Source organism: Mus caroli, unplaced genomic scaffold (genome assembly GCF_978045245.1).
Source record: "Mus caroli unplaced genomic scaffold, Mus_caroli_1 scaffold_16, whole genome shotgun sequence".
Classification (NCBI taxonomy): domain Eukaryota; kingdom Metazoa; phylum Chordata; class Mammalia; order Rodentia; family Muridae; genus Mus; species Mus caroli.
The window spans coordinates 95,371,358-95,389,029 of record NW_028227271.1 but is presented as its reverse complement, the minus strand read 5'-3'; the positions used below and the strand labels follow the sequence as shown (position 1 = coordinate 95,389,029).

At 39.1% G+C, this 17,672-nt stretch overlaps 1 protein-coding gene across 4 annotated transcripts in view; it reads left to right on the top strand.

Moving 5' to 3' along the window:
• The window catches only part of Lmbrd2 (LMBR1 domain containing 2), a 68,291-nt gene that overhangs the window by 37,197 nt on the left and 13,422 nt on the right, over positions 1 to 17,672 (top strand). For all 4 annotated transcript variants that reach the window (XM_029469678.2, XM_029469677.2, XM_021183334.3 and 1 more), the window contains exons 14-16: positions 3,613 to 3,716; positions 5,038 to 5,084; positions 7,685 to 7,790. In XM_029469678.2, the coding sequence (XP_029325538.1) occupies positions 3,613 to 3,716; positions 5,038 to 5,084; positions 7,685 to 7,790 (257 nt within the window). The remainder of the gene's footprint in view (positions 1 to 3,612; positions 3,717 to 5,037; positions 5,085 to 7,684; positions 7,791 to 17,672) is intronic.

Genomic DNA, 17,672 nt, shown 5'->3' with positions numbered 1-17,672 from the left:
AAGATTATAGAAACTTGGCAAAGGTAAGGTTTAAAAAGGTTAAGTCTATTAACAGTAAGGAACTCATTCTAGCCATGGTTACCTACTTAAGACTTATACAAAATCAAGCCAGCTATAGTTCCTGCAGAGATGGGAATTGATCTCCAGGACCCATCCCTTCCTGAGGAGCAGTTGGCAGTTGGTAGGTGCTCCGGAAGGACGACATTTTTCTTTGAGTTAGCTAGGGAAGGTTTCCTGTGTTCCTGGCTGACCCTATCTATACCCATGCAAGTATGGAAAGCACTCAGTGGACCTAGTAGATTTTTTCTTTCTTTTTTTTAGAAAAAGATGCAAAGTTAAAGGAGGAGGTGTTAGGGAGAATGGGGACAGTTGGAGGAGGAATTAGGGATTGTATGTGATCACACTCATGATATACATGTATGAAATTCTCAACTTAGACCAAAGGATACAATGGCCTCAGCACCTTTTCTCTCCTCTTATTCCTTACTCTCATACCCCTTCAACCTTTGCTTACTGCTTCAGTGTCTCAACACGTATCAAATATCACTTTTATAAAAATATGTCATTAATATAAATTAATTTGCCTTTCTAATAAAAGTAAGTTTTATTAACTTTGGTTTATATCTTATATTATTTGTGCATAAATATAAATAACATTAGCATACTGATATTAGAATGTTTGTTTAAATCAATTCTCCATTAAGTTAAATTTTTTAGTTTTTGATAAATAAATTAGCAAAAAGATTATACTTTAAAATAAGACTGATGAGCATGGTGGCACATGTCTATAATTTTTGTAGTTTTGGGTTTTGTAGGCTGAAACAGAGGATCCCAAGTTCAAAGTCAGTGTTAGTTGTATAGCAATAACATGCTTCAAGAGAAGAGCATATATAAAATGAAGTATAATAAGACTAAAATGTTATTCAAGGCCAGCCTGGTCTACAGAGTGAGTTCCAGGACAGCCAGGGCTGCACAGAGAAATCCTGTCTCCAAAACAAAACAAAAGATTAAAAATATTAATATGAATTGACACCAAAATTATTGTTTTGAGTGTTTCCTCTAAAGTGGAAAAAACATTAGCCAACTTTACGTATTTAATGCTGTGCTGTTTATTTTTTACTCACTTAATAGTTTAATGAACTTGGCCCATGGAACCATAATGGAACTTCCTGAACTTTTAATAAGTACATCTTTTCATGTTAGTTTTCATATTGGCAAGATTAAAATTTTGAGATTAAATGACTCTGTGGCTCAAAGTAATATAAATTAGAATAATGCTGTGTCAAATATAAAATCTTAATAAAGAAGTCAGAAAAATGATTATAGAAAAGCAATCATTGTAGGGCTGGAGATGTAGCTGGAGAGGGAAGCTCGGGGGAGTGGGAAAGCGTAGTCTGAGGTGTAGGAGAGCCAGAGCTCGTTCAGGGGTCCCTGGGCCTGAGGTGAGATTGGGACCGTGGGGTTCCCAGGCTCTTGGACACTCAGGCACCGCTGCAGAAAAGCTGAAATAAGTAAGCTGGATCTAGCCGTGGCCAGAGGGAATAAGGGAGGAGCTGGTCCCACAGGTGAGAGTCCTTGGCTTGATGGTGGGCTTGGTTTGGGCTTGGTGGCAGTCATGGCTGGGAGTGCAGGGAGGCCTTTTATAGGAGATTAGACAGCAGCTCTGTAGACAAAGGCCACCTCCATGGCTCCCTACGGATCTCGATGGAAAGAGGCAGTCCATGGTTTTAACGTATTTATTGTCGTGTCAGAAAGTGGATGTGTAAAACCTTACCCCACTTCTCAGGGTGGGCCTGAGATTAAATACCTTTGCAGGGAGGAGTGTCTGGGAAGGAAAGCTTATTGGCTATGTAGGTACCTCATTAAAATGGAAATCTGTCTTGAGCCTCAGGTCACATGTGGAGGGGTTGGGGCATTGCCCTTATGTGACTGATGGCCACAGATCTATGGGGGACTGCAGCTAGTGACAGGGGCCTGGTACCCAGGAACAGGAAAAGCTCCAGTTGTCCTTTCAGGGTCTCCTGGGCTTTTAGCCTTAGCTCATCTGGGGACTTTGCTACCTTTCATGGACAGACACACACACACACACACCCCAAAAAAGGAAGAAAGAAAGCATTAAAGGTTTCTTCGTAAGCTGGGAATGATGTATGCTGTAAATGGGCAGCAGGAAGAGCCTGCCTTTTGAGAGCAGCCTGAGCTACACAGTGAAGTTTAAGTTCTAATTGAATCTGTCTCAAAGAAAGGAAGAGCTTTCCTCAAAGCCATGCACATAGTCTTCTTACATAACAGCCAATAGTCTGAGTTCATCAGATACTTATACTTTTCATAATGTAAGTCAGAGATTTTTATTTTAACTGCTGGTTTTCTTTACAGACAGACACACACACACACACACACACACACACACACACACACATCCACTTCTTTCTCCAGTCCTTCAAGTGATAAATATATTTATTCCTTAGGATTATAAGGAGTAAGAATTAAATATGAGTGAATTGTCTGATCCATGTATGATCTTTTTGAGGGGTGGGTTGGGAGCGGCGTTCAAGACAGTGTTTCTCTGTGTAGCCCTGGCTATCCTGGAACCCAGGCTGTAAACCAGGCTGACCTTGATCTCAGAGATCCACTTGCCTCTGCCTCCCAAGTGCTGATACCACCACTGCCTAGCATCATAGTAGGATCTTAACAGTATAAATTGTGCTTATCCATATATTGCTTCCTCCCTTGTATACCATGTTTTTAAGGTACTCTTGTCCTATATGACAGATTTAAATATCTAATAAGATTTCAAATAATTACCCTCCAGATAAGATATAATCATTACAGTGTATAACAGAAAAACTTCAATTCTTGAGTGAAAAAAAAAACCATAACATTAAAATTTACATAATTAAGATTTTTTTTTATCCAAAGTCTGAAATCACAGAACTCGGGAGGCTGAGGGAGGAGGTTCACTCTGAGTGTGAGGCTCGCCTATTCTAATACAGTGAAGACAGCCTGAACTTGAGAGTGACACCAGCTCTCAGAAACCAAAAGATTGTCTAAACAAGAACTCTCTACACGTACAGATGCTGATTTTATTAATTATCTTACTCATCTGCTGTGTAGCCTTTGCTGTCTTGTGCCTCTAGAGTGCTGGGATTAAAGGCGTGTGTCACCACTGCCCATGGAAGTGCTGATTTTATATGCATACTTGAGTATTAAAACTACTCTGAATATTTTAAAAGAACACATTGATTTTGTTACAGCCATCATGTAGCAATACAGGAATCCCTACTCTACTGGGAAATGCGACATAACATTTGATTGTTTTGTTTTTAGACAAAGTTTCACTGTAACCTCAGCGGGCCTCAAACCCATGACAGTTGTGCCTCAGGCTCCCAGATATTAGGATTATAGGCATGATGCTTCACATGCATCTGGATATAAGCACTGGAAAAAGAAAGAGAAATAAAGACCTTGTGCAGAGTGGCTCGCTGCATTGCTATGCAGTTTGCCATTCTAATACTGAGTCATGGTTTCTCTGGGGCTGACAGTGGTAAAGAACAATTTATCAAAATATTTACAAAATGAAATAATACTTATTGTTTCAAAATTTGCTTTTATTAGTTTGGGCACCCGTTGTTTGAATCTGCTTGGTTTCCAGCAGTTCATGGGAGATAATGATATGACATCAGATCTAGTTGATGAAGGAAAAGAATTAATCAGACGAGGTAAGATTTGTTATTCTAAAATAAATAAAAGGGCAATTTTAAGTGCTAAGATTCAAACACAAAATGAGTGAGTGCAAAATTTGTATATGATTTTATTCTACCTTAGGTGGTTTAACCTAAAAATCCATATGTCCTGTTTTCTTCACAAAAATATTTGAAAACTTAATGTAAGGTTTATTGTGAAGAAATTCTGTAGCATACATTAGTAGTGAATCTGCACTAGATAATAAGCATTTGATTTATGGTCTTGGACTTTGTGTTAATCATCCTTCTGACGATGTGACAAAATAACTGGGATAGCTTGCAAGGAGGAAAGACAGCTTACTTCAACATTTAAGTGATTTCAATCTATTGTTACTTCCCTTTTGGCCAGCATAGTGGATCATGGCAGAGAGCAAGCCAGTTTATCACGTAGAATCAATGAGAGACACAGGAAGGGGCTATGGTCCTAGTAGTATCTTCAGTCTACCCCAGTGATTTAGTGATTTAACTTCCTTCCCCTTGCCCCTGCCTTCCCAAGGCTCCAGCACCTACCAAAAGAAGTACAGCCTGCATAGCCTTTGGCCAGAACTTTAAAGAAAATACAACATCCAAGCCATAGTAGATTGGTTTGTCTTTGTTTTGAAACGTATTTGCCAAGTTCTATGTAACTATAAAGCTAATTAATTTAAAGAGTTGATAGTTTGCTATGTGCAATATCATTCAAACTTTTTTTTTCTCTTGGAATAAATGATCATTGATAAGAGAATGAGAGTACTATTAAAATACATAGAGCTTTCCTAAAGCCTATTCACAAAGAACATGTTTTATGTTTTCTTTTGTTCACGTGCTGGTAGGATGAGTGAAAGCCTTGATTTGGGGACGTTGCTTCTTCGTCTCCAGAATCCAGCCTTCATATGCTCTCTGAAGAAGTAGTGTCTCTTTGATGTGATAATTCTGTATTTGGCATAGAAACCCCTTCCTAATATTGATAAGAATGGTAAGCTGGAAGATACTGAGAGAATGGCTGTCATAATCTGTAGACTCTATCTTAAGGGAAGCATTGCACATACATCCAAAGAGCTTATATGAGAGCAGAATTATACAGAAAGTATAAACTTAGAAGAAAAGTCCAAAAGAGAGTAGAAGCTACAGAAAAACTCATCTCAGATCACCAAAAGGAAGAACATTTTTTTCACTAAAGGTAGACGGGCTCCAAAGCTATCTGTAGCCAAACAGGAATGTGTAGTAGGTTGTAGATACTGTATGCTCTTGCTTTGGTTACTCTATTTCTAATGAAACCATGTTATACTAAATTTGAGGCCATTTTTCTTGTCTTTAGAGAAAAGAAAAAGGCAAAGGCAAGAGGAAGGTGAAAATAGAAGAAGAGTAAGTATAATAGTTTATTAAATTGCTACTAACCATGAAATATCTTGGAAACACCATGAGAATCTTACTTGGAGTAAATAGTTACAGATGAGAAAAAGTAGGTAAAGGGCATAGGATTTTCTTTTCCCTTTAATGTGGATGAGTGTTTTGCCTGGGTGTATGACTTTGTACCAGGTGTACTGCTGTACTGGTGCCTAGAGTACTCGGAAGTGCACTTGGGTCTGCTAGACTGAATTACAGATGACCAGGAATGCAGCCCTGGCCACTTGGAGGAGCAGCAGGTACTCTTAACCACTAAGCCGTATCCCAGCCCTGGGTGTAGTTTTAAAGAAGGGAACACTTTTTAAGACTTTTACATACACATAGCGTGCTAGGTATCCTCTCAGATTGGGTCCAATATCCATCAGGTCGCTGACTAAACTATCTATACAGTGACTGAGTAAATTTATGCAGCCTTATTGATAATGTAAATTAGGTTGGTTTAAAATCATTATGCTTTTTTCGAATATGACATGTGTATTTTCATCTTTAATTTCTCTTTAGTGCTCCATTTTCTGAGGCAAATCTTCTTTGAGAAAGTGGGAAAAAATGAAAGAAAAGAAAATCTACTCACAGTTTCTTTAACTATTTAATGTTGATGTATGTAACTGTAATTCAGGGTCAGGGTTTCTTCTTCCCATTTGCTCCCAAATAATTGCAGAGTGTTTCTATGCCCACTCTTTTGAAACAATATCTATTTATTTTGAGACAGAGTCTCTCACTAGAGAGCCTGGAACTTGCTACGTAGACCAAGATGGCCTAGCACTTACTCGAGATCTACTTGTCTCTGTGCTGGGTTTAGCTCCTGAATGAATGACACAGAGACCTGGTATTTTTATTAACAAGCTGCAAGCACTAAGCTGGGCGTGGTTCTGAGTTATTCTTCTCCAGTTATGCTGTCTACTTCCCAGCCCTGTGGTCCTTTGCCTGCATCTGAGTCTTGCCCTGGTTCGCTTAGGTCCGCCTGTGTCCTCATGGCTGCTCTCCCATTGTGACCTCATGGCAAATCCTGGTCCATCTACATGGTCTCTCCACCTTTTTTCTCTCCCTTTCTCTCCTCTCCTTCTTCTGGCCCTCTTTTCCCTGGGACCCCCCCAGACTGGGATCAGAAGTCCTGCCCTATTCTCTTCTCTTCTTCCCAACTAATTGGCTGATCAGCTCTTTATTAAGCAATCATTGGTAATGGGAAACAGTGTTTGCTTAACATTTAGACTAGAGATGCTTGACCATGCCAATGTCCAGACTATAACCAGATGTTTGGGCATAGAGATCAGCATCTCAATTCACAGTGCACAAAGCCATCCCCCAACAGATATATTTATCCTGAAAAGTAATTAAAAGGAGATGTCGTAGTTGTCAGTGTATTGTACCATATGCCGATAAAAAGGAGACTTGTATATTTGGTATGGTAGGTAGCACATGCCTTAATCCCAGCACAGAGACAAGTAGATGTCAGTGAGTGCTAGCTATTCTGGACTACATAGCAAGGTCCAGGCCTACTAGTGAGACTTTCTCAAAATGAACATTTTTAAAGGATAGATATGGTTTTTATTTCACAGTTAGAACCAAAAGTAGACATTACTTCTATTAGGACAGTTCTTCTCAACCTGTGGGGGTTGAACAGTTCTTTCACAGGGGCTACATATCATTTTGTATTAAAATTTATAACTAGTAAAATTACAGTTTTGAAGTAGCAATGAAAAGAATTTTAAGGGAGGGGATTACCGTTATATGAGGTACTGTGTTAAAGGGTCTTAGCATTAGGAAGGTTAAGAACCACTGTATTAGAACTTTTAACTTTGGGCTGGAGAGATGACTCAGTGGTTAAGAGCATTGACTGCTCTTCCAGAGTTCCTGAGTTCAATTCCCAGCAACCACATGGTGGCTCACAACCATCTGTAATGGGATCTGATGCCCTCTTCTGGTGTGTCTGAAGAGAACAATGGTGTATTCATATTCATAAAATAAATAAATAAATCTTTTTAAAAAATTAACTTCTAAAATTTACCAGAATTGTAATAGACTTGACTACATAAAAATTTAAAAAAAATGTATTCAAAATTCCCAAAGTGCCTGGCATGAATGAATAGCTTGTATAAAACATGGAACAGAAGCTCTCAAATGACCGTTTCAGTTAGGTATAAGGTATAGAATGTTAGTTAATGAGGTCATACTGTCTTCCATGGTAACTTATAAGTTTGTGTGAGTCCTAGTCTTACATACAGCCTTAATTTGTTAGCAAAAGGGACTTATCAGATCTCCTGTATTTATAGCTTGCTCAAGTAAAAGAAGGTTTTTAACATCTTATATCTTTTATATGGTTAGAGTAAGCTTGCTATTATTATGGTTTTTTGAAGTTTTAGTTAGAATAATAAATAATACAATCATAGCCAGCAAAATGCTTTTGTTAAAAATTAAAGGGGATAAAAATTGATTTTAAAGATACTATTAAAATTATACTGACTTCTAATGAATTTCTGATGAAAAATGGTTATAGTACTTTGCATCTAGACTATTGACAGTATAACATTTGCTATATTTCGATTGGGGTTCTGCTCTAGGAGTGGAAAGAACGTTATGGACACAACAGAGAGGATTCCACTCGGAACAGAAACGTTCATCCTGACCCCAAAGAGTCAAATTTCTCAGACACTACTACCAATTGGTGTAAGTACCGTATTTCCTAGTTTGCTTAGGAATTACTTTTTAAATGTTTGCACTGTACAGAACTGGGACCATAGCATCTGGCATCACGAACATCTCTACACTGACTTCCTTTATCATTGTCTAGTGTGCAAAAGGAAGAGGAAGTGGTGTATCAGGTAAGTAATTGTGTTATTTTCAAGGTGTGTGCTAGGGAGGTAATTATTTCTACAACTTACCTTTATGGTTTTTGTCCTTTTCAACTAGTTGATGTAGGTTATTCATTTATCTTTATAAGAATTTGTTAACCCTTACTGAAGTGCTTTTCCATATATGTAGTGAGAGAAAAATAAATTTCTGTCCCCAGGATGTTCATAATTTAGAGAAGTACTAAAGATAGATACAAGTCTTCCACCACAGTGTGAGTTAGAAACCTGGGTAGCACTGACGCTGCACTGATGGGAAGAAGAAAGAAACCCATTGACCTGGGGAAAACACCAGGAACCCTTTCTTTGTGCAGGACTTTACATTGTGTAGCAGGCAAAGTTTTGTCATTGGGGAAGATGACCTATTGCTAAGGAGCTGTACTACTGAGGCTTCTGTGAATAGGGTTCTGCCCTGAGATTGAAAATGAAGTAGGAAATCTGAGCATCCTTCCCTAGCTATTCATTTGTACAGAAACAGTGTGCGGTTAGAGGAGGAATAGTCACACAGGTACCCTCCTAATGGTCTGAAAGCAGAAAACAGGTACCAGAAACATTCCTGTGTATTGAGGCCATCTAAACACAAGGAAAACTGAAGTCTGTAGCAGCTGAAGGGAACTAAAGCAGAGTCTAAATTCACAGTAAGTACAGTAGGTTAATTCAGTGCTCCAACGTTCATGACCCTATAGAATGAGGCATGCCTGCCCCATTTTGAATATATGTTATTTAGCTTAACTTCTGTATTCATTTACATGAAATTTCTAGTCTTTAGCAACAATTTCTGAGGTATATAAGGAAATAAAGTATAAGCCATCTTCAAAATATGAAATAGTAAACATCCTAGGCCTACAAGAGCCTCAAGTATTAGAATTATCAGGCAGATCATTGGTGGAAATATCTAATTAGTATGCTTAAAGATGTAGTGGAAAGGTTGGATAATGTGCATAAAGAGATGTAGGGAATTTCACCAGGCAGCTGGAAATTATATAAAGGAGCTAAATGGAAATTTTAGAAATATTTTAATGGCAGACTCCAGTGATGTTGCAGACTTCTCATGTAAGTTGTTACCGCAGAGAGTACACCTATGCTGAAGGAAATTACCCTGGGGGATAGAAAAAAGGTTCTCTCTTAGGAGGGTATTTTTATACCAAATATTTCTGTAATGAATATTGAGCTAAGTGTTCAGAAATGAATAATAGTTACCTAGATGAAAGGGGTTTTATCTAGAAAGTGACCAAGCTGTTGTGCTGTGAGAGGATGTTTGGGAACACGCTTTCTCATGACTCTAGAGCTTAAACATGAGTCCCCTAGCAAAAGGGGCTCCAGACAGTTTAGAGACACACACTTTCATCCTCAAAAGTATGGACGTTACAATGTAGGTAGCATTTGTAACTTGGAAGAACATAATCTTTATTTAAAATTTTACTTTTTATTATTGTTTCAATATTCATATGTATATTTGATCATATTCTAACCACTTGCCCATCTCCTTCTAGCTCGTTCCCCTTTACCCACCCAACTTCATAGTTTTTCTTTGTCTTAAAACAAATAGCAACATAAAAAGAAAACAAAGAAATAAAAACAAAACCAACCAATGAGACAAATACCACAAAGTATGTTTTGTGTTGTTTCACTATTCTCGAGCATGTGGCCTGCTCTGGGTGTGGTAGATATATCCAGTATCACTCCATTTGAAGAGAACTGATTTCTCTCTCTCCTAGCAGCTATCACTTACAAATAGCACATGCCTTAAGGACGAGACTCTGTGCCCACCTTAACCTGTCCATGCTGGGGTTTTGTGAGTTTGAACATGTACACATTCTGTCATAGTTGTGTGGGCAACTATGTATGCACAATATGCTGAGAGAAGTTGAACAACTCTGGCTCTCTCTCTCTCTCCCTTTTTTTTTTGTAGAACATGATTTTAATATTTTCTATTTTAATAATTATTCTGTCTGTTACTATTCAACAGACAGAATAATTATTTTAAGATACATTTCATTGTTACGTCTCCTGTATTTCTTTAAGGGAGTTATTTATGTCCTTCTCAATGTCCTCTATCATCATTATGAGAAGTGAGTTTAGATCTGAATCTTAGTTTTCCTGTGTGTTGGGGTATCCAGGACTTGCTATGGTGAGAGAATTGGGTTCTGATGATGCCAAGTAACCTTGGTTTTTGTTGCTTATGTTCTTATGCTTGCCTTCCACCATCTGGTTATCTCTAGTGCTGCCTGCCCTCTCTATATCTGACTGGAGCCTGTCCTTCCTGTGATCCTGGTTGGGTCAGAATCCTCAGAGTTCAGCTCTCTCTGGGATCCTGAGATCCTGGGTGTGTCAGAGCTCCTGGAAGTTCAGCTGCCTCTGGGACTCTGAGATCCTGGGAATCTCTTGATCCTGGGCAAGTTAGAGCGCCTGGGAGTGGAGCTGCTTCTGGGTGTTGTGGAACTGGCTGCAGAGTGTACACCCAAGGTCTGCTCAGGACACCAGCCCAGAAGGGAAGCAACCTGTGCCACTGGTCGGGTAGAGTTCCTGGGTGCCTGGTTCATACTGGTCCCAGTTACTTCTGGTATTGAGGCAGATGTTGTATCATCCTCACCTCTGATCCTATGTTTCTGGGAGTGTTAGAGCGCCTGGGAGTGGTGCTTCCTCTGGGATGTGGGACTGGCTGCAGAGTTAGATGGTCCAAGGTCTGCTCAGGGCACTTCTGATCCTACGATCCTGGGCGGATTAGAGCTCCTGGGCAACTCTAGCCCTTACAGTCTGTCTGTCCCCTTTTCTTTGAGGAGAGGGGAATGACATAAAGACATTCATTCTCTTTAGGGACGAATGCTTCAGAGTCTTCCACTCTCTGCTGTTGTCCAGATTTGGATCTCTATGCTGATTACTTAGTATAGTTAGTAATGAATTTAGCCTCTCTGAAGAGGTTTAAGCAATGCACTAATCTGCAGGTGTAGCAAAATACCCAAAGGTGTTGGATTCTTAGGGGCGAGTCCAATCTTTGTTGTCAGAATATCCAGCAAATGCAACAGCAAACCAGCAATAACAAAAGCAGCAGCGGTGGGGGCCACAGCTGCCTGCCACAGACCCTCTCAAGGCTGTTGCATTTGTACCCTTTCAGAGTGCCCAGAATTAACCACCTGCAGCTGGCACAGGTCACGCCCTCCTACACATACCCTAGACTACAAGACAGTCAGAGTTAACAGCTGTGGGGAGTCTGAAACAGCTTCACACCCTGCACCTAGGAATAAAACAAAAACATATTCACATAACATAACTGGGTTGTTCAAGAAACCAAGGCTCTCACTACAGTGGTTGGTTACTCTGCTATTACACCAATGGGTTTTTTACAGGCAGGTTGCTACTATAGCTTACAGGATTCACAGTGGAGTGAGACTGGTGGCTACTGTTCTCCTCTAGTAGTAGCATTGAATAGAGTAGTACCTTCCAACACTACAATGTTAAGACAGTACCTCTGAAAACTAGGGTAAAGCTCCCAGTTGAGAACCAGCTCATCTTCTCTGTGTTCAGTGACATGAAGTAGGATCTGCTGCTGCTTAGAAAAATGAATTTAATGACAGTATACAATATGAATTTTGGTGGGCTAGGGAAAAATAAAATATGACTTAGAGAAATGAAGCTCAGAAACCATTTTAAAGTCTGTTTTTATAGTGAAGTCAAGGAGTAATGTGGGCTTAAAGTGAGGCAATGGTACTTGAATAAAGACAGAAGATTGTTTGAAGGCTATTTAGGATAGAATAAATAGAGGTTTTAGCTAAAACTCAGAAACAGTGAAGAATCTATAAAGGTATTTGGGTACTTACTGAGTGAAAGTTTGCAGAATTGAAAGATCTGAAAGTATGAGAGAACTGTTAAGAAAAGAACAAACACAAAGCTTTAGATAGTGAGTTTATATCCAGCCACTTTGCTGAAGGTGTTTATTAGCTGTAGGAGTTCTCTGGTAGAATTTTTGGGGTCGCTTATATATATACTATCTTATCATTTGCAAATAGCAATACTTGGACTTCTTCCTTCCAATTTGTATCCTCTTGATCTCCTTTAGATATCTTATTGCTATAACTAGAACTTCAAGTACTATGTTGAAAAGATAGGGAGAGAGTCGGCAGCTTTGTCTTGTCCCTGATTTTAGTGGAAATGCTCTAAGTTTCTCTCCATTTAGTTTAATATGGACTACTAACTTGCTGTATTTACTTTTATTATGTTTACGTATGTGCTCTGTATCCCTGATTTCTTTAATACCTTTAACATGAAGGAGTATTGGATTTTATCAAAGGCTTTTTCAGCATCTAATAAGATAATTGTGTGGGCTTTTCCTTCCGTTTGTTTACATGGTGGATTGCATTGATGGATTTTCATGTATTGAACTTCTCTGCATCCCTGGGATGAGTTAGAGAGGCACTATTTGTTGGATGGATAAATGCATGAGAGAAACAAGGAATAAACTTAAGTGAATGACTTAAGCACATTCTTGATTAATTCCAAGTAACCAATAATGCATTAGTGTCACATTAGGAAAAAAAAAAAATACAAGCCCTTGCCCTTGGGCTCATTTAGTCAAGAATGATTCCAGATTTGAATTCTGTACTTCATGCTTCCTGTCTCCATCCTCTGTCTGTCTATGGTAAGAGTCTGAATCTGTGCCCACCTGAAGGCTGCCTTGTGAATTTGTCCCTGTGTGACTGTATCTGTCCAAGTGTGTGTGTGTGTGTGTGTGTTATGTGTGTGTGTTTGGAATAGCACAGAAAGAATCACATGGGGAAAGAATGAAATACTTCACAGAAACCTTTTTGGTTTTGTTTTTCAAGTGGGGTTTCTTTATGTAGCCTTAGCTGTCCTGGAATTAGATCTGTATCCAGGCTGACCTCTTACTCACCTGCCTCTGCCTCCTAAGTACTGGGATTAGAGGTGTGCTGCTGCTACCACCACCCAGATATTTTACATGAATCTTTAACAAGAGTTTTTCAAGGGATTCAGTCATTCATCCCAACAGAACCAAATAACAAATAGTACCTCAAACATCATTATTTTTCAGCCAATATCCATGAGTAGATATTCATTTTAGAAGATTTCTTTCAATCTTTGTATTTACTCCTTTTAGCATTTACATTGTTCCAGGTCAAGGACATGGACCAGTATATGACTTTAAGATTACAGTTATGCAGTAGCTTTGGTTGTAAAAATTGATTACATGAGAAACCCAAAGGTAGATAGATTGTTATATTGCTTTCTTTTTTTTTTTTTTATATTTTTATTACATATTTTCCTCAATTACATTTCCAATACTATCCCAAAAGTCCCCCATAGCGCCCCCCACTTCCCTACCCACCCATTCCCATTCTTTTGGCCCTGGCATTCCCCTATATTGGGGCATATAAAGTTTGCAAGTCCAATGGGCCTCTCTTTCCATTGATGGCCGACTAGACCATCTTTCGATACATATGCAGCTAGAGACAAGAGCTCCAGGGTTCTGGTTAGTACATCATGTTGTTCCAACAATAGGGTTGCAGATCCCTTTAGCTCCTTGGGTACTTTCTCTAGCTTCTCCATTGGGAGCCCTGTGATACATCCAATAGCTGACTGTGAACATCCACTCCTGTGTTTGCTAGGCCCCGGCATCGTCTCACAAGAGACAGCTATATTTGGGTCCTTTCAGCAAAATCTTGCTAGTGTATGCAATGGTGTCAGCGTTTAGAAGCTGATTATGGGACGGATCCCTGGATACAGCAGTCTCTAAATGGTCCATCCTTTCATCACAGCTACGAACTTTGTCTCTGTAACTCCTTCCCTGGGTGTTTTGTTCCCAATTCTAAGAAGGTGCACAGTGTCCACACTTTGGTCTTCATTCTTCTTGAGTTTCATGCGTTTATCAAATTGTATCTTATATCTTGGGTATCCTAAGTTTTGGGCTAATATCCACTTATCAATGAATACATATTGTGTGAGTTCTTTTGTGATTGTGTTACTTCACTCAAGATGATGCCCTCCAGGTCCATCCATTTGGCTAGGAATTTCATAAATTCATTCTTTTTAATAGCTGAGTAGTACTCCATTGTGTAAATGTACCATAATTTCTGTATCCATTCCTCTGTTGAGGGACATCTGGGTTCTTTCCAGCTTCTGGCTATTATAAATAGGGCTGCTATGAACATAGTGGAGCATGTGTCCTTTTTACCGGTTGGGACATCTTCTGGATATATGCCCAGGAGAGGTATTGCTGGATCCTCCGGTAGTACTATGTCCAATTTTCTGAGGAACCGCCAGACTGATTTCCAGAGTGGTTGTACAAGCTTGCAATCCCACCAACAATGGAGGAATGTTCCTCTTTCTCCACATCCTCGCCAGCATCTGCTGTCACCTGAATTTTTGATCTTAGCCATTCTGACTGGTGTGAGGTGGAATCTCAGGGTTGTTTTGATTTGCATTTCCCTGATGATTAAGGATGTTGAACATTTTTTCAGGTGCTTCTCTGCCATTCGGTATTCCTCAGGTGAGAATTCTTTGTTCAGTTCTGAGCCCTATTTTTTAATGGGGTTATTTGACTTTCTGGAGTCCACCTTCTTGAGTTCTTTATATATATTGGATATTAGTCCCTTATCTGATTTAGGATAGGTGAAGATCCTTTCCCAATCTGTTGGTGGTTTTTTTGTCTTATTGATGGTGTCTTTAGCCTTGCAGAAGCTTTGTAGTTTCATGAGGTCCCACTTGTCAATTCTCGATCTTACAGCACAAGCCATTACTGTTCTATTCAGGAATTTTTCCCCTGTGCCCATATTTTCAAGGCTTTTCCCCACTTTCTCCTCTATAAGTTTCAGTGTCTCTGGTTTTATGTGAAGTTCCTTGATCCACTTAGACTTGACCTTAGTACAAGGAGATAGGAATGGATCGATTCGCATTCTTCTACATGTTAACAACCAGTTGTGCCAGCACCATTTGTTGAAAATGCTGTCTTTCTTCCACTGGATGTTTTTAGCTCCCTTGTCGAAGATCAAGTGACCATAGGTGTGTGGGTTCATTTCTGGGTCTTCAATTCTATTCCATTGGTCTATTTGTCTGTCACTATACCAGTACCATGCAGTTTTTATCACAATTGCTCTGTAGTAGAGCTTTAGGTCCGGCATGGTGATTCCACCAGAGGTTCTTTTATCCTTGAGAAGAGTTTTTGCTATCCTAGGTTTTTTGTTATTCCAGATGAATTTGCAGATTGCACTTTCTAATTCGTTGAAGAATTGATTTGGAATTTTGATGGGGATTGCATTGAATCTGTAGATTGCTTTTGGCAAGATAGCCATTTTTACAATGTTGATCCTGCCAATCCATGAGCATGGGAGATCTTTCCATCTTCTGAGATCTTCTATAATTTCTTTCTTCAGAGACTTGAAGTTTTTATTATACAGATCTTTCACTTCCTTAGTTAGAGTCACGCCAAGATATTTAATATTATTTGTGACTATTGAGAAGGGTGTTGTTTCCCTAATTTCTTTCTCAGCCTGTTTATTCTTTGTGTAGAGAAAGGCCATTGATTTGTTTGAGTTAATTTTATATCCAGCTACTTCACCGAAGCTGTTTATCAGGCTTAGGAGTTCTCTGGTGGAATTTTTAGGGTCACTTATATATACTATCATATCATCTGCAAAAAGTGATATTTTGACTTCATCTTTTCCAATTTGTATCCCTTTGATCTCCTTTTGTTGTCGAATTGCTCTGGCTAGGACTTCAAGTACAATGTTGAATAGGTATGGAGAAAGTGGACAGCCTTGTCTAGTCCCTGAATTTAGAGGGATTGCTTCAAGCTTCTGACCATTTACTTTGATGTTGGCTACTGGTTTGCTGTAGATTGCTTTTATCATGTTTAGGTATGGGTCTTGAATTCCTGATCTTTCCAAGACTTTTATCATGAATGGGTGTTGGATCTTGTCAAATGCTTTTTCCGCATCTAAGGAGATGACCATGTGGTTTTTGTCTTTGAGTTTGTTTATATACTGGATTACGTTGATGGATTTCCGTATATTGAACCATCCCTGCATCCCTGGGATGAAACCTACTTGGTCAGGATGGATGATTGTTTTGATGTGTTCTTGGATTCGGTTAGCAAGAACTTTATTGAGGATTTTTGCATCAATATTCATAAGGGATATTGGTCTGAAGTTTTCTATCTTTGTTGGGTCTTTTTGTGGTTTAGGTATCAGAGTAATTGTGGCTTCATAGAATGAGTTGGGTAGAGTACCTTCTGTTTCTATTTTGTGGAATAGTTTGTGAAGAACTGGGATTAGATCTTCTTTGAAGGTCTGATAGAACTCTGCACTAAACCCATCTGGTCCTGGGCTTTTTTTAGTTGGGAGACTATTAATGACTGCTTCTATTTCTTTGGGGGATATAGGGCTGTTTAGATCATTAACCTGATCTTGATTCAGCTTTGGTACCTGGTATCTGTCTAGGAACTTCTCCATTTCATCCAGGTTCTCCAGTTTTGTTGAGTATAGCCTTTGGTAGAAGGATCTGATGGTGTTTTGGATGTCTTCAGGATCTGTTGTTATGTCTCCTTTTTCATTTCTGATTTTGTTAATTAGGATGCTTTCCCTGTGCCCTCTAGTGAGTCTGGCTAAGGGTTTATCTATCTTGTTGATTTTCTCAAAGAACCAGCTCCTTGATTGGTTGATTCTTTGAATAGTTTTTCTTGTTTCCACTTGGTTGATTTCACCCCTGAGTTTGATTATTTCCTGCCGTCTACTCCTCTTGGGTGAATTTGCTTCCTTTTGTTCTAGTGCTTTTAGGTGTGTTGTCAAGCTGCTAATGTGTGCTCTCTCTAGTTTCCTTTTGGAGGCACTCATAGCTATGAGTTTTCCTCTTAGAAATGCTTTCATTGCGTCCCATAAGTTTGGGTATGTTGTGGCTTCATTTTCATTGAACTCTAAAAAGTCCTTAATTTCTTTCTTTATTCCTTCCTTGACCAAGGTATCATTGAGAAGAGTGTTGTTCAGTTTCCACGTGAAGGTTGGCTTTCTATTATTTATTTTGTTATTGAAGATCAGCCTTAGTCCATGGTGATCTGATAGGATGCATGGGACAATTTCAATATTTTTATATCTGTTGAGGCCTGCTTTGTGACCAATTATGTGGTCAATTTTGGAGAAGGTACCATGAGGTGCTGAGAAGAAGGTATATCCTTTTGTTTTAGGATAGAATGTTCTGTAGATATCTGCCAGATCCATTTGATTCATAATTTCTCTTAGTTTCACTGTGTCCCTGTTTAGTTTCTGTTTCCATGATCTGTCCATTGGTGAAAGTGGTGTGTTGAAGTCTCCCACTATTATTGTATGAGGTGCAATGTGTGCTTTGAGCTTTACTAAAGTTTCTTTAATGAATGTGGCTGCCTTTGTATTTGGAGCATAGATATTCAGGATTGATAGTTCCTCTTGGAGGATTTTACCTTTGATGAGTATGAAGTGTCCCTCCCTGTCTTTTTTAATGACTTTGGGTTGGAAGTCAATCTTATCAGATATTAGAATGGCTACTCCAGCTTGTTTCTTCATGCCATTTGCTTGGAAAATTGTTTTCCAGCCTTTCATTCTGAGGTAGTGTCTATCCTTTTCTCTGAGATGAGTTTCCTGTAAGCTGCAAAATGTTGGGTCTTGTTGGTGTAGCCAGTTTGTTAGTCTATGTCTTTTTATCGGGGAGTTGAGTCCAT